The sequence below is a fragment of the Struthio camelus genome, chromosome 6, assembly GCF_040807025.1.
Source record: "Struthio camelus isolate bStrCam1 chromosome 6, bStrCam1.hap1, whole genome shotgun sequence".
Taxonomy (NCBI): domain Eukaryota; kingdom Metazoa; phylum Chordata; class Aves; order Struthioniformes; family Struthionidae; genus Struthio; species Struthio camelus.
The window spans coordinates 33,899,701-33,916,225 of NC_090947.1; the positions used below are offsets into that span (position 1 = coordinate 33,899,701).

The 16,525-nt window shown below is 41.0% G+C and overlaps 1 protein-coding gene across 3 annotated transcripts in view; it reads right to left on the minus strand.

Annotated features, from left to right (window-relative positions):
* The window catches only part of ADCY5 (adenylate cyclase 5), a 230,513-nt gene that overhangs the window by 50,446 nt on the left and 163,542 nt on the right, over positions 1–16,525 (minus strand). For all 3 annotated transcript variants that reach the window (XM_009685731.2, XM_068949063.1, XM_068949061.1), the window contains exons 4-7: positions 13,942–14,053; positions 13,642–13,769; positions 10,468–10,626; positions 9,312–9,453 (exon numbers count right to left, since the gene is read on the minus strand). In XM_009685731.2, coding sequence (XP_009684026.2) covers positions 9,312–9,453; positions 10,468–10,626; positions 13,642–13,769; positions 13,942–14,053 — 541 coding nt within the window. The remainder of the gene's footprint in view (positions 1–9,311; positions 9,454–10,467; positions 10,627–13,641; positions 13,770–13,941; positions 14,054–16,525) is intronic.

Consider the following 16,525-nt stretch of genomic DNA (forward strand, 5'->3'; position numbering starts at 1 on the left):
ATAGTTAATTTTGGATTTCAGAAAGTGTTCAGACACCTGAATAATTTAAGAAGAAAGTATCACTTGTCTTAAACTGAGCAGACTTTTGGTTTAAATCCTGTATGAAAATATAGATCAGTTTGCATCTATTTTTGCCTGGAGTCTCTTTCCCTACCTATTTATTTTGATTCCCTGCTACTCACCGTAACATGTACCTGTCAGGAGTTTGCAAAATACCTAGCGTTATTTCCATGGTAACCAGAGAGTTAACTGTCAAATGTTATGCTGCTTTAATCTTTTTTCACTTTTTCACAGAAAAAAAGCCTGTTCAAATTCAGTGCCTGATTGACAACCATGGGAAATCATCATCTCTTTTCTTGCAAAAGGGAGGCAGCTCCAATGACAGCATTGCCCAGGGGACTGTACGCTCCCCACGCAGGGACCAGCTGTCCTCCTGCGCAGTCCTACGGGCTTCCTGGCCGCGAGCCGGGGACACGGTGCCAGGTGCGATGGGAGACCTGTGCCGGACGCCCAACCAGCCCTGTGACAATAAGTCACTGTGGTCGCTGCAGCCCTGGGCTAACTACGAAGATCTTTTTCCACCCAGCCAGGTGGATCTCGAGGCAACTCGGTGCCCTGTTAGCAGTTTTCACCTGAGCTGTGAAAAAAGTGCCAAGGAATTGCTGCAGTGTCGCGGGGGTAAGCCCAAGGGAACTGTCAGCTCCCCGGGAAGGATGGTGGGTGCTCCCACGCAGCATGCCTCCTCCCCGCATCAAACCCACCACTGATTCATCCCTAAGCGCTGGAGACTTGATCCCTCAGCACCAGATGAATTTCACGTGAGCAATCATGACAGAGCCACTGGATAACCTCCAGGAGAGCTGCGTTTTAAACATTTCTAAAAATACAAAAATATGATGCAATGCTGATGTTCAGATTTGATTTGGTTCGAGGTTTTGTTTTTTAAAAGTCACAGCATGTTACAGTCTCTGAAATCATTTGTAGCATTTTAGATGCAATCTCTTTCCCACAGTTATGCTTTTTTTTAATATCATCTGATGCCAGAAAACTGGTAGAAAATACATTTGTAGATTCATTATCTACAAGAAAATATATATTGTTTTTCATATTAAAAGTGACGCGCTCTGTCCATTTTATTACAGCTTAGTGAAGGGTCTTCAGTCAGCAGCAATCAGAAAACCCAGATACCAAAGCTAGCCTGGGGACCTATAAAAGCAAAGCTATTCGGTTACATTACAAATGTGTTTACCTCAACAGATGATAAAAGATACATACAACAGATTTTCCCCCATGACTAAAAACATTCGAGTAGGAAGTCAGCCTTAGCAAATTTGGTTGGAATTTGAGAAAAGCTTTAATGCCAACTTCAAGCAAATGCACTAAACCCTCTCAGCCAGCGAGAACTGTCTACCTGCTTCTAGCTTTGACTAGCGCTAGGTGACTCTGAGACATTACTATTACTTCACATCAATCACTTGACTAATTTGAAGGGAATAAAATACCTTATACAGTGGGAACATGTTTATTGACACATCTGGGTTGAGGTAAGGCCGGGACAAAGGGGTAAACATACGCTTCTGAGATCATTTCTAACCACGACATCAGGCATCGTATATTATCCATGGCTACATGAACTCCAGCAGAATTCCCCCCTTCCCTTTTTAAATGGTGTGTATGGAACTGTGAACAACGTTGCAGCACTATTTCCAAATAGATTAAAATATATACATAGGTATAGTGGTTTTTTACTTTCCCAAATAACATACTATGCTACTACATTATCTTGAGCAAAGACATTTTGTTTTTAACATATCAATACTCAATCAAAAAAAATTTTTTTTTTTTTACAACTTGACATTTTTAAAAGTTGAAGTTATTTTCTGGAAAGTCACTTGTTCAGTGGATTATGAAAAAAAGAAAGTCTAACAGTGAAGAATGAAAAAATTCACAGCTCCTCTATGGAAATTTAGGAAGACCCTCACTCTGCTTCTTCCTGGCTGAAGGACACCACGAGGACAACTTGCACACAGTGCTACCTAAGGCATAAGAAAACTGGAAAGAATAAAGAAAAGGAACAGATGATACCTTTCAGTCTGCCTCATCATAGGTACTAGCAACAACAGAAGCAGGTACAGAACTTTCTGACAATGACGAGTTTGTCAAACTTAACATGGCTAAACTCCAGGAGATGCTGTGGGAACTTTTCAAATCTGGACTCGCAAAGAGACTGTAAATCTTATTCCCAGCAGTTTTATTGTGTTCCCATCACTGGTTCCCACACACTGAGTTACAGTAATACTATAGCAAAACTGCAGAAATAGCTGGGATTTTCTTATACTGATCGATTGCATCAAGCATGCCCATGTTACTTTTTTTTACAGTGTATGACAGGATTTTTCAACATATGTGATGACTATGAGCACAACAAAGCAGTAAAATCTGAGCGTGGGTCAGACATTTCTGGTTCATATATTATTCTACATATTATGCCTTAAACTGTCTTGATGTCCTATTGACATGTGGCTGATATTTCTTGCAAGGATACATGTTCCAAGGCATTGCTTTAATAAATCTACATGAATGGAATCCTGCTGAACTGTGATTAAATTGGTTAAATCTAGGAATCATCACATTAGATTGATGAAGTTTTAGGAGACTCACATGCACAACATTTAAATAACCATTCTGTTTCTTCAGCTGGATGGAGTTCCAGGGCACTATTTAGAAAAGAATGAGAATTGTTTTTCTAGGAGTTATGGCCAAAGTTTGTTGAGTTGTTTTTAGGCCACCATCAACAATTCTTTCTGAAATTGCTGCGTACTTACTATTGTTAAAAGAAACGCCCATATTTACTACAACTGAAACACACTAAAGAAAAATAAACATTTTTTTCAGTTTCCCTGAAACTGAAAAAAAGTTTCCCTGAGTGTACTTCATGCACTCAGCACACTGTGTTTAGTCAGCATTATTGCTCATCTGCTGATATTCACATTTTGTTTCCGCTTGTGTCCAATGCATAGCGTTTCCCCAGTCAATTTTCAGGACAACGAAACTAACTGCAAACCTAATTTGCTATTAAAATTCTATTCCTCTTAAACACAGATCTCTTTCCTACTCCTCCAAACACATACTTTTCCACAGCTCTCTGAGTAGAACTTTTATCAATTATTAGAACTGATTAGAAGAGCAGTTGTGAAGCTTCTGGAAATTAGTTAATGCAGCACCCCATCTCAAAGAGCAGAAATTTGTCAATAACCACCCAAGCGACATGCTCCTATACAAACTCCAGAAACTTGGGCAACACAAGAATTTGTACTATTGGATACTAGGAGGATAGTTAAAGTGAATACTGTGATGTGTGGAGATGTGACAGAATAGCAATAATGACTGGGATGGAAGTTTAGAATAAAATGTATTTTTCTAGAAGGACAGACATAAAAGTTGAGGAGTTGGGGTACAGCACTGTGTGTTAGGAACTGTACAGGATGGAAGGTAAATTAAAAAAAAAAAAAAAGGATAACATGAACAAAATAAAGCCAGATTGGGTCAAAAGGATTTTGCAGAAGGAGCAAGAAGTTCTACTGGAGTAATCCACTAGAAAGCCTCAGAGTTGAGTTTGGGTATCAATGAAGATGTGGTAATAGTCTTTGCAATTCTAGCTGATAATTCTCTCTCTGTCTGGAAACATGGACTTTCCAGACAGAGACTGAAGATGCAAAGCAAGTAATGGAGGAAGGGCAAAGATCTCCTTGGAGAATTTTTGTTTCTTCCATGCTGAGGTACTAAATCCAAAAGGAATATATACATCCCAGACTGAGCTAGCTGAAATGCTACATCAGCTATAAAACAGTGAATACGGACGGAAGTCACCCCATAAAATGTGGATAACAGAGTTTACAAAGGCTACAGCAATTGAGAACTGAAGGAGCAGATTGCCTCTCTTTTCAGATAATCACCACCACCACCACAGTAGAGGAAAAAGAGAAGAGGGATCATAGAAGTATGTTATGAAACGGAAAACATGGCTAAGTCGGAAAAAAAACTGAAGTGTAATGTGCTCAAGTTAAAAGGACAAACTCCGTCCCAGATCTCTGCACAACTGCCAAATGCAATTTCAGTTCTGGTAACAGACACTTTTAATAGCTATGTAGTTAGGGATCGTGACACAGAACTGCAAACGCTGGGCTTGGATTAACAGCCTTGAGAGCATCCAAGATTTTCTAAATAGAAGAAATACAGTAGCTCACTGGCCTTGTTTTTTCCACAGAATATTTGACAAAGTGCCATGCTGGAGATTAGCGGATAACACAGATGGGGAAAAAGAAGATGGGCAAAGAGCTGGTTTATAGTGAAATGGCAAGAGGTGGTTTGGAGCAAGGAAGTATCAGACTGGATGAAAGCTGGTGGTAGAGTTACTCAAGGATCAGTCTTAGGGCAGATTTTGTTTAATTTTTTTCCGCATCCCATCAGGCACAAAGTGAATTAACGATGGACTTTACTACTGAGAGAAGCACAGGTAGTATTTGAGACATAAGAAAAAAAGGAATTTTGGACAGCTCTGGATACTTGAGGACTGGAATAACAGAAATGGAACCTGAGACCTCCAAACGTAGAAAAAGCAAGGTCATGTAAAGACTACAATCAAAAACTTCACTTAGTTATCAATTATCACATTAGTTCATCCCAGAACAACTATGAGATGCCAAGGTAACGCAGCTATGCAACAGGTAAAGGTTTCCTTTGATGACCAGGAAAATAAACAGCTTTCATTGTGAGAAAAGATTAGAAGAGGAAGAAAAAAAAGGCTGAGAGGTAGAGAGGGTACACAATTGCTGTCTGTGAAAGAATAGTTTTAGGAAAGAAAGCACCACAAAAAGGCGATTTTAAGCTAAAAGAAAACTTTGGCACAAAACAATAGGTGAAGGTTGGAGATGAATAAATATAAACTGGAGATTAAAGGATGTTCTCAGATACCAGAGCAATCATATCTTAGAGTGGCCCTCTGTTAGCACCAAAGAGAGCAAACAAACCACAGCAGAAGAATGAACAAACCTTTATGGTGGAGTCTGTTAAGTTTATGACAAGAATTATCTGATGTACATATTTCCTTCAATAGCACTGAAGTAGATTTGATGGTCCAAGAGATTCTTTCAGTTCCATGGTCCTGTCTTCACTGTAGCTCATATATATCTTCACATTTCTTACATGCTTTGAGGAACAGCAAGGTAAAAGATAGTGCTAATTTATAAATGATATCCACAGACATGTAGCTTTACATTGCAATGAAATGCATGGGACCTTTTGCAGCTCACATAGTTAGGATTGCTTTTTATTTTTACTTATCTCCTTATAATGTTAGTTTAAGGAAGTGAAAACAAATGCAAGGAAAACAAATTTGCACCTTTGGACCTGTGCTTTCAGAAAAAAACAAAAACCAACAGCTTTTATTTGGGGGAATGCAGCACTGGAATAATGACCTCACTCCGACACTTCTCTGGGGTATCTGAGAAGCCTTTTCCACAACCAAGTGCTTACTCATAAGTGCAGCAGTGTCAGAGGACAGTGCAAATAGAAAGGTAAAAGGCAGGTTTGGGAGGGAAAACGATGAGGAGAGAGAAATCCGAACAGACTAGATTTTGAACTTCTACTGTTTATTCTCTTTCAGTAGAAAGATATCTTTCTGTTCATCTGAAAGCAAGCCAGGGCTATATCTTAAGCTCTGGAGATGTTACTTTAAAGGCTGAGCGACCAAAATTTAGCTATTTTTTTCCTGAAACTCAACTAAATATATTTTAGTTAACAACATCCTTAAGAAGGAAAAAAGTCTATTTTCAAAGAAACAGCAAGTGTGAAACACGTAAGAGTTCCTGGAACAAAAACATTAGATAAACGTTCCTCCCATTTACTCTGTGCCAAAGAAATGGCATTAACATGATGGTTTCATTAAATGGCTGAAAAAGTCAAATAAACAAAAAAGACAGGAAATTCAAAGTTATGAGTCCCCATAGCAACAGTAAGCAGAAAGGGTATGACAGCAAGTACTGTTGCATTTTATGCATTCATTTGAATTGATATTGGTGGGGTTCAATGGCTATGGGACTGACAGACCTGATATTCAGACAATTTAAGTGTGCCTGTGTGAACTGAAGAATAGCTCAGGCAAACAGTTAATTGGGTCAGCCATCAGGATAATGCAAATGATCCTCAATGTGAATTAGATCCTCCAGCATACACCTTTTAATTAAACTCAATTTCTGCTCTCACTATTTTGTATTGTTTAAACTCTTTTCTTTACACACATATTAATAATTATTTGAGTTCATTGAGCTTTTCAGAGCAATTTACTCACTACATACAAAGGAAAGAATTACAAAAAAATCGGAGGGTCCGCATATAAAAAAACATGCACTGGCCTGTTCACAGCTGACTTAAGGTATGAATATCCATCCACCGAAGTCAGTAAGAACACTTCCTCACTGACTGATTTTATCAGAAAGTGCAGATGTAAGATCTGTTTGAAATTCACTCTACCAAACGTAGAGACCAAGCATGAGAAATAACAGCTCCTAAAGGTCAGTGTTTCAGGAAGTCGCAGCTATTTAAGATGAAGGCACTATCTCAACTCCAATTGCAGCTAAGCAGCTTGCGCTTTCTGAAAAGGCATCACAATTGCATAGCACGATGCAGGTGTAACTGATCGCACTTGAGCTAGCAGCAGGATTTTAATATAAGACCTTCAAGTATGAGCTTGTACTGCTCGAACTGAAGAACTAATAACGTCATTTGGAAGTTGAGAGCAGGTTCATTAACTAGTCAACTAAAGAGGGACAAGCCCTGTCACTCTCTGCATGAAATGCCCAGACGCTGCAGTGGACAGAAAAGCAATTGGCAGCCTGAGTAAAGGACGTGTTAAAATATCTTTATCACCTTGCAGAAATCAGAAAATCATCTACCAAAGCACCCATCAAAAACCATTCTTACTGGAACCTGGACGAGACTTTAAACACGCTTTCTTTTCCATCCAGAAAAATAATTAGCCGATCAGAACGGAAACCGTGTGGACAGAACAATCCTGGGGCTTGTGTATGAGGACAGCAGGAACCCAGCCACGACTCACAGGAGCCCAGCAGTAAGTTAGGTGAACATTTTATGGCCTTTACTGGAACAGACTCCAGCGAAAACCTGGCTAAACATATCACAAGAAAGTCATTAAAATCAAGAAGAAATGGAAGGAAAAAGTGCTAGAACTTTGCCTAGCATCTAGCAAAACATTCAAGGGAGACTGCTGGCTAGAGGAGAAAGCTCTTCTCACTTCTGAGCTTCCTATTATGTTAAAATGAGTTTTTAAAGAACTTTATTCACAAAGGGATAGAAAATGGCTATGGGAGCAAAAAAGTTGCAGCAGTAGAATGGACAAAGCAGGAGATGCTCAGACTCTAAACACTTACATCCATGACCTTGGATAGCCATTTCTTTATGTTTCCATTGAGCACAATAATTACCTAAGCCAGGTGCGTGTCCCAGTTCTTAACTACTCTGGGACGCAGCATGTTAGAGCAGCATTAGAGTAGAGCCAAGAGACTGCAGTTAAGGGCTACGTTGTGTAACAAAACTGTAACAAATACAGATAGAGTAGTGAAAGAATGAAGGGGCGGGAAGAACATTCTATTTTACGCATGGAGGACCAAAGCACAAAGATGCGAGTTCCCCAAAATCGAAGTCCGGAACGGGACCCCGATCTCTCCTGGGTCTCTGTCCAGTCTCCTGGACAAGGCAGCCTTGCATTTAAAAACTAAATCAAGTCCCAAGTGCTCTGGGTCTCTGTTTTTGAGTGTTTTGTTTACACTAGGAGCAGAATCCTGATGTCCACTGTAGTGTTCCTCTTCTCTCAAGAGAGACCTTCAGTTCTCCTCAATAATTTGTGAGTGCATGCCCCTTGTTCAACAAGTCAATGTAGCTTCTCCATCTCTGAAGATGGGCCCTGACCATAAGGGTATTTTGCTTTCTGTTCCTAAACGTACCCAGCAACAAAGTGCTTCAGTAAAAACATCAGCTGGCCCACTGACAAGCAGCAATGCTCAGGAAACAATAATCTGGCACTGCAAGCTGTAATCCTCTTTTGAAGATTAACAACTTTTAATGTGATTTATCTTATGAGGAGATAGAAACCAAAACATCAGCCTCTTCCTTTAACATATGATAGGGGATTTTCTTAGACATTTTTTACACAATATCCGTTAAGGAGATTTGAGGCTTCCATTCTCTCAGGAAATGAGGAAACTGTAGCAAACAATTTCTGTTCCGGTACTACAGTTATTCATAGCAACCATGCTATTGGAACGCATCACAAACACTAATTCATTTAATCTCATGGTAGCCACATTTATGGCTGTGGGAAGGCTTATTTGGTCTTAGATTCAGAAATATTTGAAATGATTTTTCAACTCAGGCCAACCTTTATATGCCTGTCAGTACTCTGAATGACAAGGAACGTCTATGATGCAGAAATTCCTTACAGATATGTTCCTGGGTAGGCCCAACTAGATGATCAAAAAAGTCATTTTCTAGTCTTAAGGTCTAGTCTTAAGGAAAGAATACAAACTAGTGATAACATAAGCCTATTTTGGGTTATTGGCAGCGTCACTTCAAAGAGAAGACATACTGGCTAAAGTCCACTTGAATTTGTCTTGACTCAAGTTCAAATCAGTAGTGCCCCAGTAGTCTTATTCTGTGCAGCTTGACTCATTTCATAGGTATGATATTATCCCACTGCCACAGTGGTCATCCATCATTACAGTGGGCCATATCTTCCCATCATCAGAAACAAACCCTGAAAAGCCGTAAGAACTGCTCTAAAAGGGAAGCTTTATGTTTGTGGCAATGTGGTGAGCAGGTGGGTAAAAGCACCTCCGTCTGTACTCTGATAGAACAGAGATCTTTGTATTTCCATCTGTTGCTTCCTATTGCAATCTTACTTGCACACGTGTCATATTTAATTGAAAAAAATGTATCTGTCTTAACAACATTCTCACAATGATTTTGAAAACAACCGAGGACGGATTCTTTGCCAGAACTAGAAAGTGCTCTGCACAGAAACCTTATGAATAAGGTGGCTATGTCCCCCTCTACGCATGAAGTTCAGGAGAAGGAAAATGAAACAGGAATTTTTGTCACTGGAGGTCAGGTAGTCAACAATCCTATGCAGAAACAGTCCTCATTCATCAAAAAAGACTGATGTTCGCTCTGGTTTGATGTGCTAGAGGTCATCCAGCTATTAAAAGTATCTAAAACCTGCATTAGTTTGATCTTACCCGCTTTTGGCTGCATCGTACGATCAAGAAGGTCTCGATACTGTGCTCTTTCAGATAAGCATTGCGTTCCCCTCCAAAGCCCAGCTCCACCTCATAGTCTCCATTTAGATAGTTTAGAGTTGCTTTTGTTATGTGGATGCGCCTTGAATGAGACAAAAGACAAGCCAGTTTTGTAGCCTCTGAAGAGTTATCACCTGCCTGTAATGCCAGTTCCTGTAAGCAACTGGTGCCATGTACTGAAACAAGTAATAAGAAACTATTTATTTAGCTATGCCACTGCTCTTACAGATGTAGTTTTTGTCTGTTTTAAAGGAAAAAGGATGGGAGACATCTTCTTAAAGAGAGATGTTAGTATTAAACGTCTTACACATCCATATATAATATCTCCTTAGATACAAAACACTCATTCTTTTATTCGCTTTGTTCTAACACAGCAGCAGATGTCTTTTTTCCAGAAAACATATGCGTTTCACAAGGACAGACACATGTAATATATACTATAGCATATACCTTGTTTGTTATATCACATTAATCACTGCGGTACCAGAGTACCTTGTAGATGTATCCTATCAAGTACCATAGTCTTATGCTTTCTTCCAGAGCACGGAAAATGTGGAAAGCCATGTAGAACAATTTTCTCACAAGGACAACTTGGCAGCAAGTCAGTCTTCAGTTGATTCATAAAGGGGTGAAAAAGAACTCATTCTGATCTTTCAAAGGAATGTTTCAAAATAAAAAGCTAGTCTAAAATAATGCTTCTTACAATATCCACTGAGAGCTGGCACGCTCTCCAGCAAACACTACTAACATACAGTCACATCTCTGTAACCATGACCAACTCCGCTAGTGTTCACACGCAGACCTATTAATTTCTGTTGTATCTATCAGCTTTGTTTCACAGAGAATAAGTTCAGTCCTTACCGCAGGATATACCCATCTTGGGATGGTAGAGCTTCTGTTAGTGAAGACATGCAGACATGGAACAGAATAACCTAGCCAACATCTGTACATGTTTAAAATGCTACACCCACAGTTCATTTTACAGCAGACATGCAGACTGCCTGAACCTCTCTTCCCCATTTCCAGAGTTTGTTTTGAGGTGTCAGAAGTAAAATGACACCTGGATTAACATGACATGTTTGATAAAGCAGCTTACCCAGCTTTGCCCCCTGCTTCCATGTGGTTGGCTAACGTAACGTCGTTCGACCACACATCAAACTGCCACTTTCTCAGGCCCAAGACCCCGCAGTGAACTCTCCCGCTATGGATTCCAACCCTCATGTTGACATTCACTCCTGTCACCTCCCGGACTAATCTGAAAATAGATAGGGGAAAAAAAGAACATCGCTAAGAACTGCATGCTTGTAGTCACTGGCAGAAACTTACACCCAGAATTCAAAAATCCATAATGACCTATAAATTATTCAAGCATACACAGAGTGTTCTTCATCCACAACACCAGGACCATGTAACAAAAACAGATAGGCTGTACTGCACTTTGATGGTCTGGCTGGCCAAGCAGAGTACTAATTAGATAGGGGAGTTCTTGGGGTAAATTCACCGAGGCCAACTTGGGAACTCACAACAAAATTCTTTGGGGCAGTGAAAGGAATAAAGCACTGGTCTCTGGTCTCCTTAGCAAAGCTGGACATAACGTGGCAGGACTCTGACCCTCTCTAAAAGTAATAGCCTGTTGCAAAGAGTAAAAGGAAATGATTTCAGAGGTCTTAATTTGTCTGTATGGCACCAAGCATCAGCCGTTCCACAGAAGAAATACGATATGTGTGTGAAATACCCCACTGCAGTTGGAAAGCCTGAACAGAGCTTACAGCTGCAGGCAGAGCAGCAAACCAGAGAACCACATCTATTGCAGTCACTGCAAACGGGCAGCTACAAACACTCAAACGCTGATTTTAATGAGGTCTTGGATGCTCTGCTTACTCCCAAAATGACTGCTGGAATACTTTGTGGGTTTTGCCCTTTTAGGGCAAAAGTCAACTTCAAGGGCTGTTCACATGGAAAATATATTTAGGAATGTGGGTAGGGGAAAGTCTTGATGAGGCCATCAGAGCAGCTCAGCTTCTTACTTATTACTGCTGGTCACATCATTCCCAGAATGTCTATGTTTCAGAGGGAAAATCACCTACATCACACAGAACAGCGCTTTTCTGTGTGTTGTTAGTTCCTTGCAGTGTGAAGTTGTACTTTGTACCTATCAAATTTCAACCTATTGGGCTTTCAAGTTCATCTAGTCCTTTCTGAACTACAGCCTCTTGATAGGTAAGTCCTCCCAACTTCCTAACATCAGCACAATTCTAACATTTATGCTTCAGTTACTAATGAAGATGAATGATGGAAGATAGACCAATTCTGGAATATAGTTCACTCCTCACAGCTTAATATGTCCCTATTCAAGGCCATTTCTCTGTGAAACCGCTCCTACCATACCTTAAAATTCCTTTCTCCTTACAATCCCTGTCTCCTCCTGTTTCATTAGCTGCTCACAACAGTGACATTATTTTTATTAACAAGTTGCTGAGATGCCTCCACCCTCTGTAGCAGGGAAAGGAAGCTTCATAGCGGTAAAGTGCCAAAGGCTTATGAACTGAAAGAGCTTCAGCCACATCACCTTGGAGAGCAATAGGAACCTGGGTAATGAAAATGCAGCTGCAGCCATGACCCTTTTAAGGACAACTGCAGCACGTGTACAGCATCAGGGTGGGAGGAAGAACACACTGCAGGAGCGCTACAAACCCCACTGCACCCTGGGCCAAGCCACATTACTAACAAGATGAGGGAACTTTTCCCAGTATAGCTGTTGAGAACGTGACCTTTTTCAGACTTTGCAGTAAACAAGTGAGCTTGCTTATCCTTTATAGATAAATGAAGTATCCCTTGCTACCTTTACTTTTTTTTTATTCCATTTATACCAACAGTATAGTGAATATAATTCTGTTTTTCTGATCTGGCGTAATACTCCCTGCTGTTACTGTGCACAGCTAAAATAAACCTATGGACAGGGCCCAGGACTGGTGGAGCCTGCAATCCAATATTCAGTAAATATTTGTTACCTTAATTGTGAAACCCCTTATATTGATCCTGAGGTTAGGAGGAAGAGAGGGAAGCAGAGGCAGTGAGACTTAGATAATGTTGTTAAATACATTCACTGTACTTCAAGTGTGCAACAATTTTTAAAGGCTGATGAGATATTTGAAAACAAACACTGAGTGCGTTTCAGCTCCATGTTTATTTCAAGGTGAGGTGGGTTGCAGTTAATGAAGTCTAGACAACCTAGGTGTCGTGTAGACTCGTGGGGGATTACAAAGCAACATGTCAAGGTCTATGGATTTCACCAGGCCATGCAACGTAGAAAGGGAGACTTTTCTGGTTAAACATAATGCACCCAGTATTTCCCAGATAGGGCAGGTGGCTAAGAATCATGGCTTTTAGCACTTGACAAGAGGCTTCCTCACCTGCTGCTCAGTTGCGCTCCACAAGGAAGGCAGAGGATCCTTCCAAGGGCTTTTGAAAACAACTTACTTGATACTGCTTTTATTTTGCATTTTGCAAAATGTCAAAGCTCACGTCTGATGCGCACAATATTCAGTATGTCCTCCAAGTAACAGGGTTAGCTGCAGGTTGTATATATTTGCTACTCTCTAAGAAGACAGAAATAGCCAGGACAAATACAGGGCTGCTAATCTGATCGCAGGAGCAGGCAAAGCTTTAGAACAGAATTTAAAAGGAAAAGCTAAGATAGAGAAGTAAATGGAAATAAAATGGAAATAAAAGCACCGTGGGTCCATCTCAGGTTGTGCCAGACCAACATGATGGCTTTCTTCAATTCTTAATTTAGACAAATTAAGTCTTGGATGTCACTTATTTGGTATAGGGACACATGGAGTAGTTACACTAGAGAAGAGAGGGCTTAGCAGAGGAATTGCAAGGCGAGAAAGAAGCTGGTTTAAAGACAGTAAGTGCAGAGTGACTGACATTTAATAAAGTCATTATTAATCCTCTGACTTCACATTTCGGTAGCTCACTGGAATTCTCCTTTGGGAATGAAACTTCCACTAACTACAATAACCTTTGCCTTTCTCACTGGGAGATTCAGTTCTGATATCCACCTGGCTGCAATGGAATCAAGCATATCTCTTTCGGCAGTCAAACCCTCACTGTGTTTTGTTTTCTGCTTCCAGCTGCTCTCCCTTTTTGCTGGTATCACGTCCCTGGTTTGGCTCCCTAACTCTTAATGCAAGGAAGACCTAACTGGGAAGTGACTCTACTTGCTATTCGTTCTGAAATTCTCCATGGGGAATATGGTACTTACGAGATGGCCTCTATCATATCCATTCCCATTTCAACACAGCAGTGTGCATGGTCAGCTCTTGCTTCTGGCAACCCAGACACACAGTAATAGCAGTCACCCAGGATCTTGATACGTAAACAGTGGTTCTCCTAAAAAAATAATAATAATAATAAAGGAGAGAGAAGTATTCAGCTTATTATCATACTTGTAATAGCTTGCCTTTTAGGGCAGTGAATATTTACAGAAATCCAGTGAACCAGCACAGTATGTCATTCTTGCAACAGGAAAAAAAATATATCAGAATTATAATAGAAAACTTACAGCTGCTAGCTTATCAAATCTGGCAAAGAGCTCGTTCAGCGTCATGACCAGCTCCTGAGCAGTGCACTGGGAGGCCAGACTTGTGAAACCCTCTATGTCTGCAAAGAGGATGCTTGGGAAAAAAAAGAGAAAAACAAATGAAAGCGTCATAAAATTTGTTGCCGATATTGGTGCAAGTTCTGGAGTGGAAGTCCGGGGGCCGGGTGGGGGGGGACGTGTGTGGAACAGGACTGCCCCAGCCCTACAGGTGATGAGCAAGGAGATGAGCACCCGCAGCACCACCTCGTGCTGCAGCCTCTATCACAGGTAAAGCCCTGAGGGACACGGCCTCAATCCCTGACAAAGATTAAAAAGGGACAACCAAACCGCAAGCCTCTCAAACCCCCCACCCCTGTCCTGCGCCCAGAAAACGTACAGTACGCTGGGAGCTGGTCTCAGCACGATAACACTATCAACTGCTATTAATAACAAGGCTCTCCTACACAATGAACAAATTCGCCCTGCCATAAAGTCAACACTTACCCATGCTCTCCGCATTCCTCCATCTCTCAGCGCAATAACATCGCCTCTGCTTTAACTCCGCTTCCGGAAAACCACATTCCTCGGCCCGCTTCCCCCACTGCCAAAGCGGAGCCACAAAACTAAAGCCTTTCCCTAGCGAATAAGCTGAACCTGCTTCCCGCAGCTTTCGCTCCCGCTGTGGCGATCTGCTAGCCCCGCAACCGACCGCGGGCCGCGCGGCAGCCACAAACGCCCGCGAGCTGGGGCGCAGCAAAGCCGGGCGCACCAGCGCCGCGGCGGCCTCGCGGCAGGGCGAAGGCTGGAGCGCGGCAGGGCCCGCTGGCCGTGCCCTCACCCCCTCCCTGGCCAGGGCTTTTACGCTCTTTATTCCCTGGAAAAGAAAATCTACGCTGGTCTCATCTCCCTGCTTCTCCTTCTCATCGCTTCTCTTTTTGCTTAGCTTCTAAAGAACTACAGAAATAGTGTTACCCGTTTCTCCTCCACCTTCCAGCTGGCTTAGCCTCCAAACCACGCCATAAAAGCACACACCTACAGCCGTCAGAAGCTCCTCTCGGTAAGGCAGCCCCCAGGCACCGTGGGGCTTTCGGCGAAACGGCAAGGGCAGCCCAGCTGCGGCAGCCCCGTTGCTGCCACGGGGACGCCGAATCACCAGCATCAGCCCAGCACCGACCGCGACAGTCCTCTGCAAGCTGCGTGGACTGTGTGCAAAGCCAAATTATTGGAACCACAAGTATTAGTAACAAATCCGCCATTTCAATTAATCAGTTTTACCCGGGTTCTTTCGGTAATCTTTTTCTGGAAGAAGATTTTGTCTCATTGATAATTATTACAGTTGAAACATTGATTTGCAATCAACGTAGCCATTAGGCTAAATGTGAAACTGTTCAGTAAAATAAGTACCAGACTACATGTGTATATATAGATATCTATATATGTACCTCTCTAAGGAATTATATAAAACTATAAAAAATTATAAAAATATTTTTTAAAATTATATAAAATTTATATACACACATTTATATAAATATAAAATTCCTAAGATATACTTGTATAACTTATTGTATTAAAGCAGCGACTAGCTGACTTTTTCTTTGAAGTTGATTATTGCAGCAAGCTGTATTTGGATAGAAACAGGAATTAAAAGTGTAAATAACATGCACTTTAGAATTGTTTTCTCTTTGTAAAATAAAACTCTAACATCTTTTAGGCAAACTGGAGAGGCTATGTTTTCAGTTGTAATTCCCCACAACGTCTTCAGACAGAAAGCAAAGGGAATAAAAATATTTTTACAAGCATTTTTTGCAGAAATCCTGAAACACATTTCAATTCTGGCATGCTTTTTGTATTTTCCTTCCACATTTCAACCCCAATAAATCATCAACCAAACATATTGCATTAAATATTTCTTTGCTAATCAGACTGAAGCTAAAGTGTACAAAAAATGCAAAAGAGGAGAGCAAGCATGTCTGAATCAAAATATATTTTGTTTTCAAAAACACTTGAAAAAATACACACAGAACAAATCAAGATTTCGTATGTTTACAAACAAATGTAAATCTCCCAAAGAAATACACCTGAAACCAACTGAAATACTAGAGATGTCCATATCGCTCACTGTGCAACTAAAGTATGTTTTAATATGTATTGTATAAAGAGGAAATTTCTCCAGTTCTTGCAGCAGTAACAAAATGTATCTTGTTGTAAGCTGAAAATCTAGATAATGGTTCTTTAAGAGCGTTGCTAACTTTTCAGGAGTGGACGACCTGTCAGGCACAAAAGATACAACTTACAAAACACAGAAAAACAATGCAATTCAGAGGGAGGGGAATTTGCTCCTGTTTCAGCATGGGGCAAATTGCAAAATTCCTCACCTGTGGACACGCTCCCTCCCGGCTCCTGGCTTGTAGGCATGTTATAACAGACGTAGAGCAGGAGTACAGAGCATACGGCACTCTGATGTTCAGACGGCAAGGGGTATCGCTGAAAACGCTACGCAGGGATGCCCTGAGCTGCCTACTCGTGCCTGATCCAGAAAATTAGTGCTAGTGTAGTGTACTAACAA